At 36.6% G+C, this 25,298-nt stretch overlaps 3 protein-coding genes across 9 annotated transcripts in view; 1 reads left to right on the top strand and 2 right to left on the bottom strand.

The window, feature by feature from the left end:
• Positions 1-29: 29 nt before the first annotated feature.
• On the bottom strand, positions 30-8,083 carry LOC140777998 (uncharacterized). 2 transcript variants are annotated; one of them, XM_073122495.1, is made up of 15 exons: positions 7,763-8,083; positions 7,432-7,683; positions 6,953-7,077; positions 6,053-6,266; positions 5,710-5,835; positions 5,386-5,642; positions 5,167-5,274; positions 4,298-4,439; positions 4,050-4,215; positions 2,942-3,099; positions 1,933-2,256; positions 1,755-1,829; positions 1,376-1,445; positions 1,133-1,290; positions 30-345 (listed from the first exon to the last, which is right to left on the bottom strand). In XM_073122495.1, exons 1-15 carry the CDS (start codon positions 8,039-8,041, stop codon positions 196-198), a joined length of 2,604 nt encoding a protein of 867 aa, XP_072978596.1. In that variant the 5' UTR covers positions 8,042-8,083; the 3' UTR covers positions 30-195. The 2 variants fall into 2 exon arrangements, with proteins under 2 accessions (XP_072978596.1, XP_072978597.1); XM_073122496.1 differs by lacking the exon at positions 7,763-8,083 and having other exon boundaries at positions 7,428-7,650.
• Positions 8,084-12,322: 4,239 nt separating this feature from the next.
• LOC140777613 (guanine nucleotide-binding protein alpha-1 subunit) lies at positions 12,323-20,860 on the top strand. Of its 3 annotated transcripts, XM_073121841.1 has the most exons (15): positions 12,323-12,628; positions 13,913-14,081; positions 14,237-14,309; positions 15,006-15,043; positions 15,134-15,223; positions 15,375-15,452; positions 16,018-16,125; positions 16,246-16,347; positions 17,521-17,576; positions 18,077-18,211; positions 18,530-18,623; positions 18,710-18,769; positions 18,836-18,915; positions 19,008-19,035; positions 20,349-20,529. In XM_073121841.1, exons 2-14 carry the CDS (start codon positions 13,995-13,997, stop codon positions 19,009-19,011), a joined length of 1,005 nt encoding a protein of 334 aa, XP_072977942.1. In that variant the 5' UTR covers positions 12,323-12,628; positions 13,913-13,994; the 3' UTR covers positions 19,012-19,035; positions 20,349-20,529. The 3 variants fall into 3 exon arrangements, with proteins under 3 accessions (XP_072977942.1, XP_072977941.1, XP_072977943.1); XM_073121840.1 differs by lacking the exon at positions 19,008-19,035 and having other exon boundaries at positions 20,349-20,860; XM_073121842.1 differs by lacking the exons at positions 12,323-12,628; positions 19,008-19,035 and having other exon boundaries at positions 13,947-14,086; positions 15,134-15,242; positions 20,349-20,860.
• Positions 20,861-21,597: 737 nt separating this feature from the next.
• The window catches only part of LOC140779863 (protein OPAQUE1-like), a 36,430-nt gene continuing 32,729 nt past the window's right edge, over positions 21,598-25,298 (bottom strand). For 2 of the 4 annotated variants that reach the window (XM_073125162.1, XM_073125163.1), the window contains exons 30-38: positions 24,778-24,933; positions 24,359-24,496; positions 23,046-23,116; positions 22,853-22,952; positions 22,732-22,788; positions 22,589-22,645; positions 22,427-22,507; positions 22,275-22,357; positions 21,598-21,973 (exon numbers count right to left, since the gene is read on the bottom strand). In XM_073125162.1, coding sequence (XP_072981263.1) covers positions 21,856-21,973; positions 22,275-22,357; positions 22,427-22,507; positions 22,589-22,645; positions 22,732-22,788; positions 22,853-22,952; positions 23,046-23,116; positions 24,359-24,496; positions 24,778-24,933 — 861 coding nt within the window. In that variant the 3' untranslated portion in view covers positions 21,598-21,855. Of the gene's footprint in view, positions 21,974-22,274; positions 22,358-22,426; positions 22,508-22,588; positions 22,646-22,731; positions 22,789-22,852; positions 22,953-23,045; positions 23,117-24,358; positions 24,497-24,777; positions 24,934-25,298 lie in introns of those variants that run through there. The other 2 variants (XM_073125164.1, XR_012107406.1) reach the window with 2 other exon arrangements.

Below are 25,298 nucleotides of genomic sequence, written 5' to 3'. Positions count from 1 at the left end.
TCGAAAGTTTTTTCTCACAAAAAAAGAAGAAGAAGAAGAAGCTAAAGTCCTCTAAAAAGTTGTTAATTTGGTACAAAATTTATATAATTGAACAACCGATGATTTAACGAAATTCAACACTATTCCACCAAACCAACCCTTTTCGCAACAAATTACAAAGGGAAGGCTTTATAGAAACATTCAGTATTAACTAAATCACAGTGGTGTTACGTTTGTCGACTCGTTGAGGAAGAGGCACCCAAACACTGTATTGAAAAAATCATGGCCTTTTATTACACCCTGGTTTCCCACAATAGCTTTTGTGTCATATTTGCATGCTCTTTCACAGTCAGGACAATATGTTGCCTGCATACAAGAGTGGAACAGTGAAGTTATCAGCACACAAGTCTTTGTTTGAATCCTGTTACCTTTGTCCATATCTTCAAAGATTTAGGGACCCAATCAGAATACAAATTAATCACAATCATACCGAACCTTTCAAACTGACCGTCAATTTTATGGATTCTCTCACTATCTCTGCAAACAAACAGCCTGAAAGACAACTTTGCACAATTTATATTCACTTTAGCCTAGATCCTCAACTGGTTTTGTTGGTTGACTTGGACCATTCAACCAACATTCAGGTGCCTTCCAAACGTAGGCTGCTTTTGATCTTGGTTCTTTTCAACCATTTTGTGCACTTATGGTGCCACTCCTACTATTGTTAGAGGTTCAAAAGATATGCTAAATGCATAAACTGCACTAGAATTTGGGATGAAAATGAAGATAATGAGGGTTGAACGAAATTGAAAATAAGAAAAGATAACATTGGAGCACATGGTCTATCAGCTAACATGGGAGGTGCATGGTCTATCAGCTAATATTGGAGATGGGAATGGCAACGGGTTGTCAGGCTTTTAGTCCGGCATAGTACCATACTAATTCAACTAGGCATTATGCAGTGGTGCATGTCTATTATGCAAGATATGGAACTCGTCAAAGAAGTCATCAGACACTATATGTAGGATTCAAACCAAAGATAGCAGGTCAGGTTTTTTGGTATTTAATTAGTGCGTTCACTTTAGGACCACATCCCAGCCAAATAGCTAAAATGTTATATAAGGCAACTGAAAAAGGAAGGTCAAAAGGATACCTCCAAGATTTTTGGCATAAACTGATTATCAAGCATAACATCTATCCCGTACATGGCCCTAGAAAATGGACTATGCATCTCAGGATGGACTGCTGCAGCTGACTCAAATACACAACGGATCATATCCAGTATACGTTGATGGATGTCCAGCCATTTGACTACAAAACATTAGCATGACCATATAAGAAACTTAATAATAGTCTATGATATTAAAGCCACAACAAAGTCTGAGATATATAAAACCTTGATGCTCCTCTTCAAACTCTTTGACAAACTCTGGTGTGTTCATATGATTCATTTTTCCGATATAATTCTGAAAAGGCATAATTGAAAGATTCTGAATACACTGCTGAATGTAGTGATGTACAGATTTTATTCTACATAACAAATAAAGTAATAAACTTAAGCATAAGCACCAAAGATATAAATAGAATATTTTGAGATTTTCAAAATTTTGTAAAGCTTCCAAGGTGACTATTCAGCAATATGCAGTCTACAACACAAACTACAACTGTAATTTATGGAAGATAATGCCCTTCACTCTTTTGTGCAGCCATTCTACTAGATAATAAGTTAATTACTTTAATTTTAGGTGTTCACACCATAATAATAGTACACTTACCATCACAGTAAAGTGAGTTTCATAATCGAAAAAGCTGCTCTTATCCAACGTGTATGTGTTGTTTGCTAACCTAACCTACAAGCAGTCAAGACGGATCAGAATTGTAAAACCAAAAGATATCAATAGCAGTGGGAGAATATTATCTTTAAACAAATGGTTGAGAGATCCCAAAGCATACCCAAAATACATCAGAAAGAAAGATCTCCAAAGGATGCATACTGCGAACCAAGACAATGTAGCGAAGATCAAACTTCTTTCCTCGGAACAATGAAGGATGCTCAATGTACTTTTGGCATATCTTCGGACCAGTCTCCATAAGTCGGATTATAGCAGGCAAATCACCAGTAACAGTTGTATCAATAGTTCGTGCCATATTCCATGGTTTCAATATCCATAAATTGTCGAGTCCATCTCGTTTCCGCACAAAATAATCGCCAATGAGTTGTGCCAACTGTGTTTCTAGGTTATAAGTTGGCTGAAGCCATTCGGGAGAGCCTTGTGCCTGTCAATAGATTAATTTGCGCTTAGATACCACAAGTAGTGGCAAAAGGAAAAAAAAAAAAAACAAGCAAACAAACTCCAACCAATTACAGATAAAGATCCCAAATCTAATCATACTGCTACGACTGTCCTACAGCATTACCAAGTAAATTGATACAATCTAGGAAGTTGGCCAAGGCAAATTTTAGTTACATACATGTTAAACGACAATAACGACAATAATAGCAAGCAAGCAAACTTTTAGTCCAACTATAATTACTTACACATAAACACAGACAAACATATTTCTCACATCTTAACTTATATGGATCATTGTCTGTGTATATTCAGCAGCACATAAACCATCATCATGCAAGCGAATTTCATGTGATCTAGACCAACAGGACTGAGCACAAGGAAGATAGAGAAAGGGAAGATGGCTTATGCATGGATATATGTTCCCTTTATTTCACATACATTCTCCCTACAGTGGCTTCAACCTGAGTCTGGCTCCTGCACAAGGACCTAGATGCATCTATATGCAGTGGAAAATACAATCGCAAGGACAATTAACCCACTAAAAGAAAAGGTACACGTAAGTTTGTTGCAACAAGTAACAGATTTTGATTTTCCACATCGATGAGTCAATCTACAAAGATACAATCACTCAGATGCCTCAAGATACTCTCTAAAAAAGAATTACCAACCTTATGGATGGTCTCAGCTAAATGGTGCTTCATAACAAGGCAAGCTTCAAATGGAAATTGATTTGTGTATTGATGGTCAGTTAGTCCAAGCGCAGTTTTCATCTCTGAATCAACTTGCAAACTTGTCCAGATTATGTCAGCATCTTTAGGATCAGTTGCTGTAGACAGAATACAAATCAACACCAGTGTGCTGCACTCTTCTTGCAAAATGCTTAAGCAGAATGGTAAATGCAATCAGTTCTCACATGTTTTACTAGATAATAGGATGACAAATTGATTGAAACAGAACAAATAGTAAACAATTAACTATTAATCAAATTCTCCACCACGAACCAAATATGAAGACGCAATATTTGGATAGCATTTCTAGTGAGATGAGTCTCATCTCAAGGAAGGAACAATATCTGGGGATGCTCAAAGATTTTCCTGGACCAATCTATTACCAATATATGATTTATAAGATAGTAATGAGCTCTGATATAGTCATTGCATTGTATACTATATTAGCGAAGATTGTAATTAGCAGATGATAACAAATTTAAATTGATATTCCTAGAATATTGATATGCATAAATCAGACCTTCTCAAGTCTTAATTTTGATATGGTGTTTCCCTTAATTCATGGTCTCACTAAACTATGATACTAGCATTTGCGAAATTAAATGAATTAAAAAAAATAAACATCAAACTTCTAGAGTTCTTTCTTAATTTGAAAGTCAGCAGATTAAGAGTATGAAAGTTCGACATATTTAACTTATTTCTCTGTAACCAGATTAAGATCAGATTCATTTGGCTCTCTGGCTTATCTATGCCTTACAGATGAAACAGACTCCCACAATCTCGACCTACTCTGTAAGTACATATCCACAAATCAATTATTGCAGCAATCTTAAATATGCTAGAACAGACAGCACATAGGACTCCTTAAGCCCATCTCGAATACTTCCAACAAGTTAGATTAGTAAGTTCATGCGCATAATTTTCAAAATGTACAAGTGATATGCAGACTTGTGGGAGATTAAGGTTTCATCATTAGGAATCTAATGAATGAGAATATCTAGCACACTATGTGAAAGGATGCCTATGAAAAAGAAGAAATGGTGCTTACTGAGAACAAATTCAGGGCGTCTTAGAAACTCTTCTACATGTGGTATATCAGTAAAAACCCGGAGAGCGCGTCCATCACATGGAAGTATACTTTTGGTCTGAGGAGTCTTCTTAGTGGAAGGACAGATACTTTTTGATTCAGGTTGTCCCTTGTATTTCCTGAATTCCTATAGGAAAAGTGTGTAAATAAGAGAATGAACAACTGATAGTCTAATAATTATATGAAGGAAAATAAATAAATAACAATACCTGAATAAAATAGTTTTCTGGTGTATGAAACCAAGCTGTAAGCCTAGCTGAACGCTGCTTTTCTTCTCCAATACTATACAAGAAATCACGAGTACATTCTTCTCCATAATGAACATCCCGAGTTGGCCATAAGATTGAGAAACTGAAATTGTTTCATTTGAATGGTTAGCAAATTGTCAACAAGAACAACTTATGTCTGCTAATAAAAGAGAATTAGTACACAGACCAAATCTGGAGACTGAGATTAAGTATCCTCACTCCTTGAAGGAAAGTTGAAGATATAACTCTATTAAACGTAAAGCTACGAAACCAAGACCCACATATTAATTGGTTCTTTCCTCATTCCGTTTTATTCCCAAACTACTATTTTCTTTCTCATCACCTGGAGGGGTGCAGTTATGAAAGGTTTATTGCTACCCCTTTGTCTCCAAGCACTAACAGTTTAATGTTGAAAACCCTATGTCATTTCTTGATGAACTTAAACCTTCTTTCAGTCCTAAAGGTTGATGGGTAGGTACTTTTTCCTTGAAAAGTACATATTCTACTTTTTTCTTTCAGATTGGCAGTAGCTTTTCTTGATGAATAAAGAGATGCATTGCTATTGTCAGGTTTCTATGGCGCATATCTTTCATGAAAAAGTTTCATTGCAATGTAAAGCTTCTTCAGCATCATTCCAATAAACGTAAAAAGAAACTGAAAAATAAAGGTAGGACCATTTCCATCGGGGTGCATTTCCTCACAACAAAGGAGGGTTAAGAGATAATACAAAGATATGATACTTACAAGAAAAGAAACATATTTATAATTTATCCATCTTGATGTATTATAACAGCAGGTAAAGCAGCATATTTTGCTGTGAAGGTGAATACCTTACAGCGGAAGCCAGATTCCCTTCTGGCATGAAAAGGAAAGGAGCTACTCTGAAGTTTGCGTTGTCACTGTGACGCAAAGCTGATCCAAGCTCATCCATGACATACCTGTAAATTTCAGAAAATCACAAATCGCTACACAATCGAAGATCAGATGAACTACAAGTATACTAAAAATTGTCTTTATTTTCTTCTACAACTTTGACTGGAATTGCATACCAAACAGGTGTCTCATCAATCTTTTCCTCATCAGCAAGCCTGTATGTCATCAGATACAACCACATTGCACCAATGACCCTGTCAGCAAGAGGTTCTGAAGGTGTCCACTCCGGGAAACGTGGTTGAAGCACAGAATCAATCACATGTTTACCACTTTCTATTATATTGGATGCACTAACACCATTTAATGAAGATAGATTAGGAAGACCTTCAAGAATTTTAAGTGCACTATTTCCAAGAGGACCAGGTATGTCGACCTGCAAAAAGATATAATGTTATGCTGGTTCTCATCCAAAAGAAGGGAACTTGTTTAATTATGTTTACCTCCATGACTTGCAGACAGGCAAATCCACTCAGGAATTTCAGGAGATCAGCAACAGAAATTTGGTCCAACGGATTCCCTCGTAGATTCAAATTTGAAAGTGCAGGCATTTTAACAGGAGAAAATGACTGCAATTTTTTGAAATTGTATCAATGGTCACCAACTTTTCTGGCTCAATTGGTTCAAGAATAATGTTGCAGAAATCTCTATAATAAGAGTGATGCATGAAATATTCCAATGCTATCTTTGGAACTTAGCATTCCTTGCATGAGATTGCATGGTCAACGTAATAAAAGAAAGGGGGCCACTAAGATGTTGCAACAAATAGTTACAGCTAGTATTTACCTCAGGTAGTTTGTGGATACATCTATTGGAAAGATCGAGAATCATTATGTCCTCCAACGAAGGAGAGCTCTCACCATCACAATCAGGACTGTCTGCTCCTATGATGCCTCCACAAAAAGCTAATGCCCACTTGTCAAAGTGATTAGTAAAGCAAGAATTGTAGATTTCCATTCCCGGAATACCATCAAGAATTGCTGTAGCAATAGTATCACCACTAGAAAAGAATCAAAATGTCAGATTATGCTATAAAAGATACCCCAAAGCAATAACTAAGTATATAAGGCATTTTCACTGTTTAAAAGCATTCCTAGAAGAATGTATGTACTCAAAAGGCCCAGAATCCAATTATGAGAGCTCTTTATATAACAAACCAAGTAGGACAGCAAAGGATTTGTTTGCCTCTCAAAGGATGAAATGCATCAAGTCAATCTTGAGGTGGCCTTTGTTTTTGAGCCACCACTAGGCATTAGCCTGAATGTACCATTACGTTTTACTGGTTATTATGGACACCTAGAAAACCTAACCCAAGCCAATGAGATTCCTTGGCTTGGAAGGACAAAAGGACAGGTTTGGAAACCAGAGTTAAGAGAATCTGAGAATAATCCAGTCTTTGATTGTCATCAGACATATGAAGTGTCGCCATCCTATATTTTCATGTCAAAATCGTCAATAATTGAGACTTGCATGTCATTCTTTTCCAGCCTTGCTACCAACTTCTATGTATTAACATAACAAGAGAAAGAAAAAGAAAAGGAAAATCCAGGAAGAGCAGCAAAACCAAAATGACAATATTTATTGCTCATGATATCTTCGGAGATAAAAAGAAAAAGATTAAAACTTTATCCAAATGAGAAAGCCTTAGAGTTTGCCATCATGCAGTTAACAACAAAATGGACTTACCGACTATGCAAAACTGGGTTTTCATTCAACCAAAGTGCTTTTAACCTTTTACACTTTGTGATCTCCTGCACAACTGTATCTGCATCCTGAAGCTTGTTTCCCCAGAGATTAAGGGCGACCAGATTCTAATTCAAAAAGGCAGAATTCAATTTAGTAAACAACAGCCACAAAATTAATATCAGAAATCATGGGCCGAAGAACTGACATCCAGAATAACAGTTTTATAAAAAGAAACGACTAAAAGCATTGCACCAAACAATATATTGGCTGATAGATATGAAGCTTCTCCTAAGCAAATGATTGAGTTTTATTAGTTTGAACTCTCTAAATGTAAAGCCGCCTACTGCTGCCATTCCAATGGAACAACTTTATCGCTTCAAGACAACGGAAGTCCCATTTTATTCCAAATGTTACACATTAAAAAAAAATTGAAATTTAATAAAAATACAAGAAATTCAAAACACACTAATCATACCAACCGGAAATCTAGTAGACAGATCCAGAGACAGCAACACTTCATCATCAATACCGAGCTCCTCGAGCTCCAACCATGCCGCAGCATCACTTCCTCTCTCCTTCACTCTACTCGCTTCCCTCTCTAGCACCTCCAACACATTACCGTTGCTCTTCCCTTCGTCGCCGAACTCCGTCTCCACGACCTCAGTCTTCGTATCAACATCCACGCACATCAGCGCCGCCATCCTCTCAGCCAATCCCGGCACTTCCCGCAGCTGCGAAACGGAATATAACTCAAACCCCATTTCTAATCCAGACCTAATCCTAATCGCAACTCTTAAGCCATTATGTTACATGTTTGAGGGCATCAGGGAGGCGAAAGGACCAGGAGTGGTCGATGAGGAAGATGTCGGACTCCTTGCCGAGAGATTCCGCGGAAAGGAGCAGTCGTCTCAGCTTCCCGCCCTCGCAGGGCTCGATAGAGAAGAAGTCACCGCCATCGAAGGTCTCGGAGGAGAGCTTGTGGAAGAGCTTGGGGTATAGAGGAGGAGGGATGCCGGAGGCAGCGAGGAGGACGGCGTGGACATTTGCAAAATCGCCGAAGTCGCGGATCCGCGGAGGAGGTGAAGACATGGCGGCGAGGAGGCGGGAAGCGGGAGGAGAGGAATGGATGAGGGTTTAGGGTTTAACGGCCTGGAAGTTAACGGGTCGGATTCGGATGGAGATCCAGATATTTGAAGATCCGCGCTTTTATCAAATATTGCGTAAGCTGACAATGTTTTATAATTTTCTTGATGGATTATGTTCTACTTATAAGCCCCTTAGACTTGTTTTCTTGCATTTGCTGTAGATGATGGCCAAGATAAACACTTGTTTTTAGAGCCATTATTCTTTTTCTTCTATTTATTTATTTTTTTGCTTGAGTGCTTATCAGTTTATTACTATCTTGATAATTTTCTCTACTATAGTTTGGTATATGCTCAACTATGCGTGGGGCTTGTCTAAAGCGTCGCTCTATCTCCTCTTTTTTTATATCATGTATAAATTTATAACAGTTACTTGAAGCTTAATAAATTATCAGCCTATGAATCTTTTTCAAAAAAAAAATATATTACATGTGAAGGTCTTCAAATTTATACTAATAAGCAATGGCAACGAAGAATAATATTTTGAGTTAGACAAAAAAAGTGTTTTAAGGTTTATTATAATATGATTGATGTTATGCACACAAAACACTTTACAAATATTTTACAATTAAAATGACGTGGTTTCGTTCATTGATAGTTTCTATTTTCATTTCATAGTCATTACTATCGGTGAATAAGATGATACCATATTTAAAGTGCTTTTAGAGTGTTTGTGTGATTACATTATTTAAATCTATCCGATTTAGATATGTTGTATCTTAGCTATCACGTTTGGTTTATAATTATGCTTAAATATACATAAGTATCAACATAATTATAATGTAGACATTTAAGTTTTCAAATTTTGTAATCTTGTGAGAAGATACGAGGATGATGAATTTAAAAGACAAATAATTTATTTCTCGGTGCATCTCATTGGAAAATAAAAAGAACCACCTCGAGCTAATTTATCATAATATCTAAAATTATTCATTTTTTCTTCTCATGACAACACTATAAGTTCCGAGTTATGCTGTTTATTTTGACGAACGCACCACCAATATTTCAAAGCTTGATGAACGATATTTTTCATCCCCTACTTCGTTGATAAGTGCTTATGTTTTTCGATGATATCATTATCTATAACAAATCTTAGGATGATCACTTACGACACTTGAGAGATATGCTGAATTTGCTAAAAAAACATGAGCTTAAGATCAAAAAAAATCAAAGTATATATGAGAAGAGCAGCATGTGAAATATTTGGGACGCGATTTTAGGAATTGTGGCCGTCGACCCCGAGAAGATACATTCCATGGTGGAGTTGGCAAAACCGAAAAAATGCTTGTGAATTATGGAGGTTTCTTAGTTTGACGGGGTACTATCGCCACTTTGTCACTAGATACTAGAAGGTAGCCGCTCTACTGACCCTCGTGATACAACTAGAGCTAGATCAAGTTGTATCGAAAGAAATAAATTTATTTGGGAATAAAATAAGACTTTTTGTCGGGGGGCATTTGAACACCTGGGACCGTGTTCGAACGCACAATGCGAACACCTGCACGCATTCACAAAAACAGAGAACGTGATTTATGCATTCGAACAACCTCAGTCTCATTCGAACGCGCTTGTTCGAATGTCTGCACGCGTTCGCAAAGACAGAGAATAGGAATTTCACGTTCGAACGACATCGAGCACGTTCGAACATGCCGCAGCAAGAACACTTTATTTTTAGGGCTTTTATTTCTGTTATTTGAGTCCAATGGATAGCCTCTAAGTATTGTAGATTGCACCCTAGTTAGGTTATGTTATGAAATATATCTTCTTTCTCCTCTCTCTCTATCTCCCTTTCTCTTCTTCTTTTTTTGCCCTAACTTTTTATCGTCCCCTAGCCTACATTGGTTAGATCTTTCTCCTCGTCTGTCACGGTCCTACTTCTAGGAGCGACCTCTTCTTTTCATTTGTCATATTCTCTTCTCTATTCGCAAATATCCATACCCACATATCATCTTCTTTCGCCTTCTCCCATCACCTTCAAAAACTCCCTTCAATCCAAATACCCATCCTATCCCTCATCAGTCTGGTTCATAACATGTTGTTTTGTAAATATCATTAGGGTGCACTCAGATCTGGTGAAATTCAGCCCTCAAGTCAAGTCTACTGAAGAAGAAAGCGTCCGCCAACTTATCCAACAACTCCTCAATTATTGGAATGCAGTACTGGTAATTGACAATGATGGAATTCAGCGCTCGATAGTCAACATAGAGTCACTAACTCTCGTCTTTCTTTCTCACTAGCAGCACGAGTGAAGAATATGCACTCCGACTAGACTGTATGATCCCATGGTCTAACATTTGTGTCACCAATCTAAAGATCTCTTCCTTTTGAACGTGAAGATAGCGGTAAGATATCACATTTGTTTGACGCTCGACATAATCTTTATGCGGTGGTCCGCCTCAAGCACTGGTAGTCAGTCTCAAGCGCCGGTGGTAATCCTTTCGGCTCCTCAAAGAGGATTAGAACTCCTGTAAGGTATGAGCCAAATCATTACTTATACTTGACTCATGTATCTCCTCAGGTTTAGTGGGAGCTAGCTGGGTCCATGGTGCTCGGCAAACCAAGTATTGGTCATAAAGTAGCTCCTTAGTGTGATTGAATGCCATCAAGTCGCACCTTTCTATCGTTGTGCCTAAAGGTGAGGCACAACTCTCTAAAGTCGAATGTGACTGGACCTAAGCTTAGTAGCCACTGTGTTCCCAAGACGATGTCCATTCCATGGAGTGCAGTCGAATACAAGTTCATGACAAATGTGTGTTTCTAGACTCGAACCTAAATAGCACTACAGATACTATCAACTCAAAGCATTGTTCCATCGCCAACGATGATGTTAAATCCTACTATCGGTTTGGAAGTGAGCCTAATCTTCCAAATTAGCCGCTCATCTAAGAAGTTATGTGTACTCCTGGTATCAATGAGGAAGCACCATATGCTTTCTAATGATACTGTCCATCTATAAGGTCTTGGACAGTGTAGTAGCTCCGGAGTAGGCATGCAGTGGGATGCCCACCCATATCTCCTCTGAGTTAGTCTCCTCCTTGGCACTAGCTGTTGCTCATCCTCGTGCTCATCACCAATAACGACCTCATCCTCATGTACATCCTTCTCAACCTTATTATCGATAAGCATCACCGAATCGAGTGCCCCAAGGTGAACTTTTCGTCACACCTGAAGTACAACCATTTGGTCCTTCGCTCCTCCATGTAGGCAGGTGTTAGAGTATGCATAAGAAGCCTAGGAGCTATCTTCACATCAATGGAAGTGTGAAAATGATGGTTGCTGTCCCGTTGCACCTGCAAGAGCCCGAGACGGGTAACTCGAGCCGCTGGGTGCATGCATTGGTTTTGGCTATGGCTTGTTGCTCCATGGTTGCCTCGAGTGTCCTCTAAGTACTTGATGTTTATCCTCCGTGAGCAAAGCATCATTTATAACTTGCCCTATATCCGTAGGTCATAGTGCTCATTCGTCAGTTTGAATGTCCTCCCGCAAGCCGGCAATAAAAGATATATTTGAGCTAAATATTTGACCATGGTGGTGTGCAACGACTCGACACTCGCTTAAATTCTTTTTGATAAGCTCTCACTATTGTCTTCTCAATCATTTTTGTTAAAGTGACATGATAGTCTTTATAACATGACGATCCAAACCGTGGAACTCTGCCCATGTTTTGATCAGCCTATGTGTGGTACTCGACTGAAACCACCATAGCGTCGCATCCTTAAGGTGAAAGAGTGCGAGAACTTTTTGGTCCTCATATATGTCTTAGAAGACAAAAAAATATTCGGCACGGTAAAGCCAATCAACCGAATCTCCACGTCAAAATTTAGAAAATTCTAACGGACAGTGCGCTTGTGAATGTCGGTATCATGGTTGGGTTTGAACCTTGTTTGAGCCGTGATAGAAGATGGGTGCTCATCTAGCCATACGTAATTCCTTCTAATGTCCTCTCTCAGCTCTTCGATCTTTCTCATCATCACTTTCAATCTTACATATAATTATTTAATAAGTATTCGAATTCAGATTCGGATACCGATAGTCTTTTAGAAAATAAATTCGGGTTTGAATATGGATAAGAGTACATGTCCATGTATAGCTAATTTTATCGAATACAAATTTAGATAACGATTAATCCGCTTTTATAAAACTAACTCATATAAATTTCTAAACACTCTGACCCTAATATAAAAAGGCAACTCATCTAAATTTCTAAACACGCTAACCCTATATAAAAACCCAACTCATCTAAATTTCTAAAACACCCTAACCCTACCCTCTCCATCTCTCCCAAATCCCAATCGATAGCCCGTAGCCGCCTCCATCCCAAACTCTAAAATCTCTCCTCGCCATTACTGATCACCGATCACCGATCACCGGACGCCATCACCTCTCTGGTCGCGGCGTCACCAACCTCGCCTCCTCCGGTCCTCCCTCCTTGATCCCCTCTGGACCTCGCGGTCATCAAGCTCCGCCTCCTCCGGTCCTCCCTCCTCGAGCTCGCCGTCACCAAGTTCTGCCTCTTCCGATCCTCCCTCCTCGAGTAATTATTCATCTATTTATTCGCCAATTCACAGTAATGCTGCAGTTTTTCACCAATCTCATTTTTTGGTCATCGTCAGTCTGATTCAGAATACAAAATGTAATTGTTATGGTTGAACTTCCAAGTGTAAAATCTTGTTAAGTTCTTTATTCTTTTCTTTCTTTTTGGCTAATGTTGAGGTAGTTGTTGATCTGATTCATCATCCGAAGCTTGCTCATGCAGTAGATCTCTCTTGTTAGGTTTGGCTGCAAGACTGAAAATTTGAGAGGTGCTTGTTTGAGTTCAAAATTTTAAAATGGAGTTAGACGTAGAAGAAGAAGAAGCTCCTGGTCCATTTGCTTGTAGCTTAAGTAGTGAGGACTTGTTGTGATCGATCTGGGTGTTGCAATGAATGTACTGAATTCTATGTTTAATCCCTTTATTTGGTATGTAAGAGTTAAGGTTTGTTTTTGATGCAAGCGTTGTTGTTAAGCCTATATACAAGTTTTCAAGCAGAACTCCCGTTTAAAATAGTTTGGTTGACTCAAAGTTCTTGGAAGTCCAAAAATTGGTTGTGGATAATTTGATCCTTGCACTGCAAAAGTGTGTGATGTGTTCTTTTGATAATAGTAGGGGAGAGTTTCTAGATATGCTAACAATTAGATTGCAAATTAGTCTTTTAATTTGATAATAGATAGCAAAAATGAGTCATGAAGAAATGCAAGTATGAGGAGCAAAGATGATTGAAAAATGGAGGGCCATAATCTGTTTAAGATCCGATATATATTTGCTTAAGATCTGATACTTATTTTTTTAAGATCTGATACTTAATTTTTTAAGATCTGATACTTAATTTTTTAAGATCTGATATGTATTTGTTTAAGATTCTATCCTTATTAAAAAATTATCTGATTTGTATCCGAAAATTATTCGTATCCGTTTTCTTAGGATATAATTTTAATTTTTGCTATCCGTTAATGGATCCGGATCAGGGTTGAGCACTATCCTTTCCATATTCGTTCCGTTTTCACCCCTAGCTATGTTTGTTCTATTAATATACTATTTGTATCAGAATATGTAAATGTGGTTCAATAACAATTAATATCTGTACCCAAACCTACATATGGAAAGAGAACATTGATATGGATATGAGTAATGCTAATATCTAATCAACACAACCCGAGACGATAGGTACTTCCACTTTTAGTTGCCATTGTTATGATTGCTTTCTTTACTGTTATGCTTTTCAGCAATCTGAAAAAAAAAACACTGCATGCAGCCTAATCTATTGTAGTTTGTCAATAGGTGGTGTCAAGATTCTTGTTAAAATGTCATACATTAGAAGCTCAAGTCGGAGATCCAACAAGGCATTTGTCTTGTGATATCAATGCTTGTCATTTTGCTGGAAAGCATGGGCTCTTTCTGCAGCAGACCGCAATCTATCAACAAGGCTGATGCTGAAGAAAATGCGCAGGTGAGGTACTTCACCTCTGAGATTATGCTCACCATGAAGTTGATCTCTGTTTGTTACTTGAAAACTCAATTTTATGCATCTTGTATGGTCTGATAATCTGATGACGTTGAGAATTGGTCCTAAAATGCTTTCTTACCTCTATTTTGTCTGAGCAGGCGGCAGAAATTGAACGGAGAATTGCTCAAGAAACAAAGGCTGAACAGCACATCCATAAACTTCTACTTCTTGGTAAGCTTTATCATGAATCTGTGGATAGCACACATATTATGTCATTTTAATGACAATACTGGTGAATTTTCTAATATGTAATATGAAATGGTTAACAAGAATCTGAAGCAAAAGCAACTAGATTTTTATCCTAACTCTGGTTTTTACTCTGTTAAATGAATTTTTTTAACTACATTGAAACATGTTTCTAGCCATTTTTCCAATTCTGTGTTGTTCTTCTGAACAGTTACAAGCCACCGGTATTTCTTACAATTTTCCTAATTCTCTGCATTATTTCTTCTGGAGACTTAAAGCCAATATTTCTTGCCAATTTTCCCGCTCCAGATGTCTTCGTAATGTTGGTCATTGCTCCAGTAAGTTATAATACATTGGAGAATTAAAGTTGCAATTTCTCTGAGCATTATATTGAATTATGCAATTCTTGAGCTTTCATTGTTGGAGGCATCAGTTGTTTGGAAACTGTAATGAATGTTGGAATAAGGTGGATAAACTGAATTTTGACATAATTTTTCCACAGAATCATGTCTGTCTGTTTCTCTTTTCTCGATCTTGTTAGAGTATAAAATGATAAAACCATAGTTCTCTATTAGCTTAAACTTTTAGAATAGTTAGTGTATTAATATATCTGAACTAGTAAAGGCATGCTATCATGGCTGTTCTTGTCTATTCTGATTTTGATTGTTTTGTTGGTTGGAGGTGCGGGTGAATCGGGAAAATCCACAATTTTTAAGCAGGTGAAGTGAATAATTTCATCAAGTCATTTGCTGATTCATAATAATACTGCCATAAACATTCCTGGCATTTTCTACTTGATTTATTTGCAGATAAAGCTTCTCTTCCAAACTGGCTTTGATGAGGCGGAGCTTAGAAGTTATACACCAGTTATCCATGCTAATGTGTATCAGACAATTAAAGTATGCACTACTGAAAAGGGTGTGTCTGTTGTTTCTCTTATTTAAATAGTGAGGATTTCTTAGAGTCAGGAGCTTGGAAGAGTCAATTCCCTTTATTAAGATTGTCAATATGCTTCCTCTTGCCCAATGCTGAATCATCCAATATAAACAGATATTGTATGATGGAGCAAAGGAATTGGCACAAAATGAATCAAGTTCCTCGAAGTATGTTATCTCCCCTGATAACAAGGTTTGCATATTCCTAATCTATGTATATTGTTCCTTCATAAAATTATAGGAAATGGCAAATGTGTACATCTCCATTGCAGTTTAATAAAATGATTGAACAACACATTGCATTCTTGCATCTGATCCCATTTGATAAAGTAATGCTGAAATTGTGTTTCTTCCATAAGAAGATTTTGCCCCTTAGAACTTCAGCTTCTTTTTGCTAATACATCACCTGGATAAGGAGGCACTGCCAATATGCACAATTTCCTATTTCAGTAGCATATAATTCATCTAACAATTTTTAGGCCATAAAGTCCTTTTAGCTTAACCCTAAATAATTAAATGCCCTCACAGAAATCTTTCTTTTTCTTGAAAAACCTTAAAGTGTGCTGAAAGATCCTTCATTTCTTTTCTCTGTTTTCAGAGTTATGCGTTGTCCTTTACAGTTTTTCTTGCTATATGCATTAACAAAAGGACGCTTCTCTAGAAAGAGGTGTTGAGTGCTTAATAATTGTAATCATCTTCAAGTTGCATGCACTTCTTTCTGTTTTATGTCATGTCAAGTTTTATAATTCTGACTTCAGGAGGTAGGAGAAAAACTTTCAGAAATTGGAAGCAGGCTAGATTATCCATTGCTTACCAAAGAGATTGCACAGGAGATAAAAAAGTTATGGCAAGATGCAGCCATTCAGGTACACTTTTTTAGTAGACCCCCAAATATGTGGTGTTAATATTTGGTTATTCATGATTATTTCACTAACTCATAAGACAGAACAATAATATGCAATCTCTAACTTGAAATCCATTTGCAGGAGACCTGTTCTTGTGGAAATCTACTACAAGTGCCTGATTGTGCTCAATATTTCATGGAGAATTTGGAGCGGTTATGTGAAGTAGATTATGTGCCAACAAAGGTCTATTTCTGCTGTTAAACAGTGCTCTACTATGAGATTATGTTGTATTTTTGTGTCGATTGCTCTGGTCATTTAATCAATAGCAACAATAGTCATGCCGACGGCGTAGTCGCACATGGCATGAGGGATGCCACACGACACCCTTCCTAACAGCGTTTTACTCTTCGTCGTTGTTGCCGCTCGCCATCGCCCCCGACCTCATCGTCGCCCATCGCGAGCGAGCCCAAGGTTGTCTATGATGGCGCCGATCGCTTCGATGCGGATTCCCTAGCCCTTGACTCGAGGAGGAAGATGACTAGAGTCGGTCGGGTCGGGTCGATTTCGAATAAAAACTTAAGTTATGGATCCGGACGACGACGACGACAACGATGACAAAGAGTGAGGCGCTGCTAGTCTTCCTCCTTTTTTTTCTCCTCTCTCGTGGCACGGGCTGTGCTTTTGGCATGGTCATTATTGATCAATAGTATGAGCAAAATGGCTTTCTCATGTTATAAGACCATGTTAACTCAGAATGTTTGCAGCATTAATTGTTCACATCAATTAATTTGTTTTGATGGACACAGCTGGTTGTTCTTCTAAGATGTTGTATTTAGATAGTAAAGTAACAGTGAAGTGCTAATTGCTAAACTGTAAGATGAACCCTTTTTTTTCTTTTTTCTTTACAGCGAAGAAAAATGAAAAATCAGTCTTTTGTTTCTAGTAGATGCACGTTGATTAATGTGAAATGGGAAGAGTTGCTCAATAAGCTTTTGAGGATTTTACATTTTTCCATTTCTATTTCTTGGAATTGATTTTTACTTTTTTAGTATAGGCCCTGTTGCAAATGAGCTACTAATGTAGTAGGTCTTATTGTTTCCACATAAATTAGTACCTTTGTTGGAAATATCCTTATGAATGTAAGACGAAACTCTGGAACAATCAGCCATTTTCTATTCAGTTCGTTATTTCTTTCTCCTGTTCCTTTTATATAATTCCTTCTATTTTTTGGTTTTGGTAATTATTCACTATTATCATTGGGTCCTCCGGTTTTATATGTATCTTAATATTGTGACTTTCATGCTTCAATTCATCAACAGTATAGATTTCTTTTTGTTACATTGCTTTCCTTAGCAGGTTTTCTTGTAATTTGTGAAGTTATGGTATTCCTTATTATCGCCCTTTTCGATGTAACAGGAGGATGTTCTTTATGCAAGAGTGCGGACCACTGGTGTTGTAGAAATCCAATTCAGGTGACCTGCATAGTATAGCTTTTAAGCAGCGGTTCTGTCATGACCTATTTATCTTTTGTAATTATTTGAAGATTTCTTGAGTAGTTTTCCTGCTTACGTCATAGTCAACCTTCTCCATGTAGACCTAAACATATACAAGGTCAAGCTATCAGCTCGGGAAGGTCAAAAACACAACTAAACTTAAATATAATTTGTTTATTGTTGTCCACTCTACTGACCAATTACTTTTGAACTCTACCTTTTTATAATTGAATGGTCTGTACTCTGTAGTATACTACTACAGTAGTTTTGGTTGTAAATCTACATGTTCAAGAATCTCTTGTGATCTGATTTTCTGTTTTCTCATCTCTTAATGCATTCTTATTCTTACTGCTGCAAAAAGTTGAAATACTTGCTTCTGCATAGAGCATAATGTATCCTACTATTATTTGGATGTTACTTGATAAAAATATTTAGCAGTACTACTGGCACCTAATGAAGAATTAATGGTCCTCCTGCAGTCCTGTAGGTGAGAATAGAAAAAGTGGCGAGGTATATAGACTGTATGATGTCGGAGGCCAGAGAAATGAGAGAAGAAAATGGATTCATCTATTTGAAGGTGTTACAGCTATAATATTTTGCGCTGCCATTAGCGAGTAAGACTTCAATCTTTCAATGAGATATATAATGAGAAAGAACCTTCTAAGTTCCTATATTATTACAAAATCACGTCCTGTTCTGACTTTTAGCATCCATTTGTAGTTTGATGCAATTACACAAGAATACCAAATTTAAGCACTAAATAACTGTTATGAATTAGTCAACACCCTGCTTCTGTGATTTGCTACATTTGGGCATTTTAGTTCTGGTTTTACACTATAAATGAGGTCTTTCTCAGTGTGAGTCAGGTTATCTCTACTTTGGTGTGGGCATTGTACGACATGCATTTTTTTTTATTACCTCTGTTAGTCCAGGTATGATCAGATGCTCTTTGAGGATGAGACAAAGAATAGAATGATGGAGACAAAGGAACTCTTTGACTGGGTTTTGAAACAATCATGCTTTGAGGTCTATATCTAGAACCTTCTCTTTCTGGACTTCAACTTCTTTTTCTTGTGAGCTATATTTAAATTTGTCCAACTTGTCTTGAGCAGAAGACGTCATTCATGCTTTTCCTAAACAAGTTCGATATATTTGAGAAGAAGGTTCAAAAAGTGAGTTCTTCTGATCAACCATCAATAGCTTGCATATGTGCAAACCCTGAGATCAATTTTGTGCAGGTTCCCCTAAGTGTGTGTGAATGGTTTAAAGATTACCAGCCCACGGCATCTGGAAAGCAAGAGGTGGAACATGCATATGAGTGAGTGCTTTTTCCATTTTAGCAGTGTTAGAGAAACAAGAGACTTTTAAATCTTGATAATGAATTCCATCTAAAATAGTAAATCACTGCAGATAATATGCTGTGGAGATGAGGTTTGAGGTGGGTTTTATACATTCTATTGGATAATTTTTATCCACTGCCTTATAATTTAGGGGTGAAAACGGTTGGTTAATATTAGATAAGTTCCGCTTTGAATTTCACATCTTATCAGATATGACTTAGATTTGCCTCTGTCTTCATATACTGATTTGTATCTGTATAAGAATTGTCTTATTAGCTGGATACAGATTGTGATGTAGATTTGAATAATTTTATATTTTGTATTGATTTGCAAGTCAAATTGGATTTGTCTGGCATCATATCCATATCCATATTAAGCAAATATGGTAATCACCCCGAGCCTTGTATTTCTTATCCAAGAATCAATTGGAATTTTCTATTATTCTCTATGCTAAGAGATTGCAGGTTATTTGAAGTCTTTATTTACAAAGAGGGCATCTGTTTAAAATGTATAACACATTTGCAGCAAAAGTTTGAATGCTGACATTAGTAGGTTATAGAAAACCGATTGACTGAGAAAAGTTTGATGCAATAGGTGACATCGCTTCAGAATAAATTGGTAGAGAACATGATGAGGCATATAGGCAGATGTGATTAGAACGAGAGATGCCATGCTAATGAAAGGTGCTTGATATAGAAAGCTGTGTGACAGCAATAAATGACTTGTTGAGATGGTATGTATAGACGTAATAATGTGGATGCTGGCATGGCAAGGAAGGTGCTGTCTGAAGATAAACCTCCTTATGGATGCAGTTACCTGCTTTTGCCTTCTGGTGATGCCAGTAATTAGGTTCAGTATGTTCATGCTGGAATTTGCCCCAGAAGTAAATAGCTAGAGCACCACAAGCTCATTACATTCTGTTATATTTTTTAAAAGCAGAGTGTGCTAAACAAAGTGATAAACAGCTCGAGATAGTAGTACTGAATCTATTGACTCATGTAATGCAAAGAGAGGTGGCATGTTTTTTTTCATGCATGTGGTGGCATGAAAATAACTGTGTTTGAGCTGTCATAGAAAAGAAAAGAGAATAGCGTGAGGATGACGGATTGGGGTAAATAATAGGCACAAATAGACTCTGTTGAGTTTGCAGTCACTTAAGATAGACTAGTGAATAAGGGTTATCGCACAGTACCAACTATGAGGGCATGGCTTGGTGGTTACTGTGTTATGGCTTTTGGAGTAATGGATGCTTATGCTGGATTTTTCAAGGTCGGTTTAGAACAGCTGAATACATGCTCACTGAATTTACTTTACCATGCTTACATGTCCAAATCCTTTTCATCATCCTTCCCTCGTAGTTTTATTGCTAAATCTGCATGCCCAATCTTACTATCTATATCTTATGTGACAGGTTTGTGAAAAAGAAGTTTGAAGAGCTATATTTCCAAAGTAGCAAACCAGATCGTGTTGATCGTGTATTTAAGATCTATAGGACAACTGCCTTGGATCAGAAACTTGTAAAGAAAACATTCAAATTGGTTGATGAGACCCTAAGGAGAAGAAATCTAATAGAAGCTGGATTGTTGTGAGCACGACAATTTTCAGATATTTGGCAAAATATGAATTTCATTTTTGCAACTTCTGTATTCTTTTATCTTAAAATGGGTTTTTGCTATATTGTGCTTTACGAGTGAGGAAAGAAGTCTTAGTTGGGATTAATGGCTTGGTTGCTGTCATTGAGTGAGGAAAGGAGCTTTTGGCTGTAGCTCCTTCTATTTATTACAAATCCTTTACTGGTGAAATTGTTGTATGAATTTGGATAAATTTTTGGGTTCAGCAAAGGGTTGTAAGTACATAGTGTATGCATAACTCTTCTGTTTCATCTTTGATTTAAACCAGAATATACGCTTTAAATTTGCATTCCTCCCATAATGTTGTGTTTGGTAGCTTTTCATTGGAAGGAGCTACTACAATCTCATTGATTTCGATTTGCAGCATTAACAAATGGAATGCTACTGTGTAGTCTATTAATTGAAATTACCTGGAAAATATGTTTATTACCTGCACAACTTATATTTGTATTTTGAAGTGTGTTCATATTGCTTCTCTTTCCATATAAGATAAAGAGTAACGTAAATAATTAATTATATTTCGACTCTTTCAATCTGTATGGTTTTCACCCCTTAGAAACTATTAAAATGCGCCCCCAGTTTTTTCTCTGCGATCCAACGGAGTTTTTTTTGTAGATTAATTTATAAAATTATTTTTAGCTGTTTAGAAAAAAAAAGTGTAATTTTATTTAGACTCTGAACTAGTATAATTTGTCATATTTTCTGAACTTTTTTTTACTCGTATATCTCCTTTGAACTAAGAAAAATAAAAATTATATTTACTTCTAAATTTTTTAAAAAAATTTAACACGTGGTAAAAAAAAAATAGTTCAGAAAATTGTACAGAAAAAATGGTGATAATTCACGGGCTTAAATGAAATTATCCTTATAAAAAATTGTTCACTCAGATATAATAAAGTTTAAGAATACTTGCCTCATCTGAACATACTTCATAAAAATAAAGTGGAATACTAATAAAAAAAAGGAAGGGAAAAGAGAGCCATCTCAAGAAAAACGATTGATTTCAATATGAGGTAACTGTACAGAGACAGGTTAACGAACTAGAACAATGGCAATGAATGGGAACTCGTGCAGGTGTCAATTGGATCCAAGAACCTAAAATTTCCCTGTTTGGATCTTTACTGTGAAGTTTTAACTGAATTTTCTTACAATACGAGTACTTGCTACTTCACTCAAAATTGTCCTGCCGGACAACGCTTACCTCATCCTGCAAAGTATATCACGTTAGATTCTTCAAATCTCCGTTAAAGACCTCACGACCTGTCTCTTCGAGTAAGTTTTAGTGGCTCAGTGCAGGATCAAGAACTGAGCAGAATGGATATGGCGAAGGGATGGTGGGAGTTCAGCATCTGTTGGATCTACCACAGCAACAGCCTTAGATATCTCTTCCGTCGAAAATGGGATACTGCAACACAAAGGAAGAGGAATGCAAAATTCTGTCAAGTTGAGAATGTCCAGATGAGACACCAAAGTGATCATATTAAACGCTTATAGAAACCAGGATAGGTACTTTTCTTCTGCTGTCATATTGTTAGTCATCATGTTCTAAATTGGATTACCTCTATTTTCAATGTTCTCGAATTCAAATAAAGCAATTATTATATTAATAGCTACGTAAGTCTATAGGTATGCAAAGCTACTATTTTCTTGAGTCTAAATTTCTCTCTAAACAAGTAGCTTTAGGTCTTCCTTGTATAGGGACTGACCTCAAGTCATCATCCAACAAAAATGAATTCGATGCAAGATTTGAAGAATCTTTGTTTACCAGGTCTCTCATTGTTGCAACAACCTGCAATTCATTTTCCAATTCATACTATTGAAAAGTCGGACAAGCAGAAAAAAGCTTGAGATAACATGCCTCACTAGATATACTCTGTGTACTGTACTTGTCATCACAATACATTGTACATATGCGATAGATCTGCCTCACACTCAGTGCCTGGTCATTAGGAATACCAAGTCCGACAATGAAATGAGAAATTCATTGGCATCACAAGGTCTGACATCGAGAAAAACTTACCGGACAGATATTTTGCTTGATCTCTTCAAGAGTCTTTTTCCTCTTCTGATGAATAACCTGCCAAATTTCAGCCGGAGAATAAGAGAAGAAACCATAATTTGTTTAATTCTGTCAAGTCTCGTAGATGTGGCAAGTAAATATACCAGAAACCCTACAGCTTGTCTGATATAATTTAACTCATCCCAAGCGGCACCTGCATACTGCAATGCATAAAAGATTAGGTTTTGAAAAGGCGACGACAACTGCAGATAGACTGTTGCTTACCTCTTCTGTAGCATCACCAATCCACTTCTCCAAAACTGCAAGCCCAGATTTCACATATTCCCCATTAGAAAATGTGCAACATTCTCGTCGCAGAAGCAGACTGGGGTCATGATGGGATGGAGAAAAGTGATAATATCAAATTTAGTTATTATCATTTTCTTCCTTTATATACGTTTGAAAGATAATCACTTACCTATTGAAAAGTTGGATGTTAATGAAGGAAAAAACTTGAGTAACGAGCTTGCGGATAAAAAAGGAAGGTACCTAAACAAATAATTTTGATATATCAGATGCTGCTTAGTGCTAACAAGTTATGAAATAGAAACAGGAAAAATTACAAAATGTTTTGGAATCATTGCTAAGGATGAGATGACATAATTCTCTAAATTTAAACAGAATGCCACGAGAACGTCATGCAGATCAAGAGAGAACCTGTAAAATCTGAACTGCTCTGCAAAACAATGATTTTTTTTTATTCCTGGTACTTCAATTACTGTTCATAATTGGTTGAGCATAGAATAGTTTTTCATGAGGTTGTAATCTCCACTCTCTTTCTAATATTTCCCTTCTATTCTAATTCTAATTTCTTTTCAATATCTTGACCTTGATATATGACATCCTTCAAGAGAAAAGGAATTCTATGAAAAATAATAAATAACTTGTGCAAAGAACAGCAAATAAACTTGATAATACAACGCATATTCTCTTTTAAACATTTCATCCATATGATTGAAACCATTAAAAAGGCACATCGAGAAATAGAAATGTGTATTTACTTTTTTAGAAAGTATAGACAAGTTTACCATTAGTGAAAGTGAAAAGGCAACAAATAATACCAGATGTAATTTTTTTCTCAAAACATAATATACTTTAAATCTGCCAACTCTGATTAAGCACCATCAAAGATTATTTGCTTAGTCTTTTTCTTATTTTCTCCAAAAGACAAATTGAAGTTTTAATGGCACAATCTATTTAGAAATAAGTTATGTACTTATATCAGCTTTTAGCTTCTTCACTGTCTTCTGGCACTTCAAAAAGATTTGCACACCTCTATTTACCACAGTGTCTGCTTATATCTGCAATAAGTATGTCATTAATTTCATGCTACCTTGAACAATCATTTTGTTCTAAACTGTTTCATACCTACCAATATGGCAATACCATGTATGCTTATAAAACATGTTATGGACCATTAACAGGTAAAAGCCTAGGCAACTCATCAACTAGTAGAGATCTATCAATAAAAAACAACTGTGAAATATATGAGAGACTTTTACACTGATATGACTAATAATAATTCCATTTGCATCTCTGAAGAATTAAACAAGAGACAAGTTCTTATATAGTATATTCATAAAAATTGGTCTTGTTTGCATAAGGAATATCAATCAACCAGAAAAATGTTTTAAACTCATTACCATGAAAATAGAAGTTGTAAAAGAATATTGCATAAAATTGTGACCCTGAAACCAGTATCAAGTGAAATAATTAGGGCAATATTCTCACATAATTTTTACGTAGTTGTTCCATGAGAGAATCCAAAAATTTGATAATCCGATCCCAGTGAGTACTCAGTGGCCATTGAAAGCTATCATCAGGTGATCTAGATCTCCTTCCACCAGCTGCTCGAGTTGTTTTTGGTGCCTTTGGATGATAAATTCACAACAAGAAGAAGATTTAAGGTAAACAACTTCTCGACTATATATATATATATCAAAAACCATGATAGTTTTTGAGTAGTAGACATCTTTTAATGTGTCTATAATCAAATAAACTAGTAGAACGATAAAGAGGCAGACCATCTTGGTTTCTGAGATATAAACAATTTGATATGGTCATGTCATCTTAATCTGTATAGAAATAAACTAACCAGGAAGATCATACCATTAAGTGTGTAAACAATGAGTATTGAGGGACAACCTCACCTGAATGCAAAGGCTTAGAAGTGGTGATATCTCTTTCTTTAGATTATCTCGGATCAATCCGAAAATCTTCTCCAAGCAGGCAGTCAATTGTTGCTTAAACAACATAGCTGGATAACGAGCATCTATATAAGACGAACTCGTCTCTTGCCTAATCGTCTTCAAGGAGATACAAGTAAATGCATTAGTCAATCAGAAAAGGCCATGACTTCATATAAGATTGTGGGATATTACCATCCTTTATAATTTGAAAACTTTGTCTAGCACAAAATACTGTAATGTGTCTCGTCTTTTCTGCTTGGATATATAGGCTTTTTCTGCTTGGATATATAGGAGAATATGCCACCATAAAAATTGGGGAAAGCAACATGGCTCAATAATTTAGTAAGAAATGGGTTCAACACTACATTTTATAAGATCTTGATGACTTGAGAGTTAGATGCAAACTTCCATGTTGTTCATGGAAAGATGACCTATACATAAAGGCAAGAACTGTACAACTTACCAATAAGCAGGGCAAAATA

Source organism: Typha angustifolia, chromosome 15 (assembly GCF_048772165.1).
Source record: "Typha angustifolia cultivar Huaian chromosome 15, ASM4877216v1, whole genome shotgun sequence".
NCBI classification, from domain to species: domain Eukaryota; kingdom Viridiplantae; phylum Streptophyta; class Magnoliopsida; order Poales; family Typhaceae; genus Typha; species Typha angustifolia.
The sequence above is the reverse complement of the archived record's forward strand: the minus strand, read 5'-3'. Positions and strand labels throughout refer to the sequence as shown.

Coding starts and splice junctions, on each gene's coding strand:
- LOC140777998 (XM_073122495.1), bottom strand. CDS start 8,041: ATGTCTTCACCTCCTCCGCGGATCCGCGACTTCGGCGATTTTGCAAAT. Junction 3,100..4,049: donor ACGCCCTGAATTTGTTCTCA/GTAAGCACCATT, acceptor TTCTGTCTACAG/CAACTGATCCTAAAGATGCT. Junction 1,446..1,754: donor AAACTCACTTTACTGTGATG/GTAAGTGTACTA, acceptor ATGCCTTTTCAG/AATTATATCGGAAAAATGAA.
- LOC140777613 (XM_073121840.1), top strand. CDS start 13,995: ATGCTTGTCATTTTGCTGGAAAGCATGGGCTCTTTCTGCAGCAGACCG. Junction 16,126..16,245: donor GGCAAGATGCAGCCATTCAG/GTACACTTTTTT, acceptor ATCCATTTGCAG/GAGACCTGTTCTTGTGGAAA. Junction 18,624..18,709: donor TGAAACAATCATGCTTTGAG/GTCTATATCTAG, acceptor TGTCTTGAGCAG/AAGACGTCATTCATGCTTTT.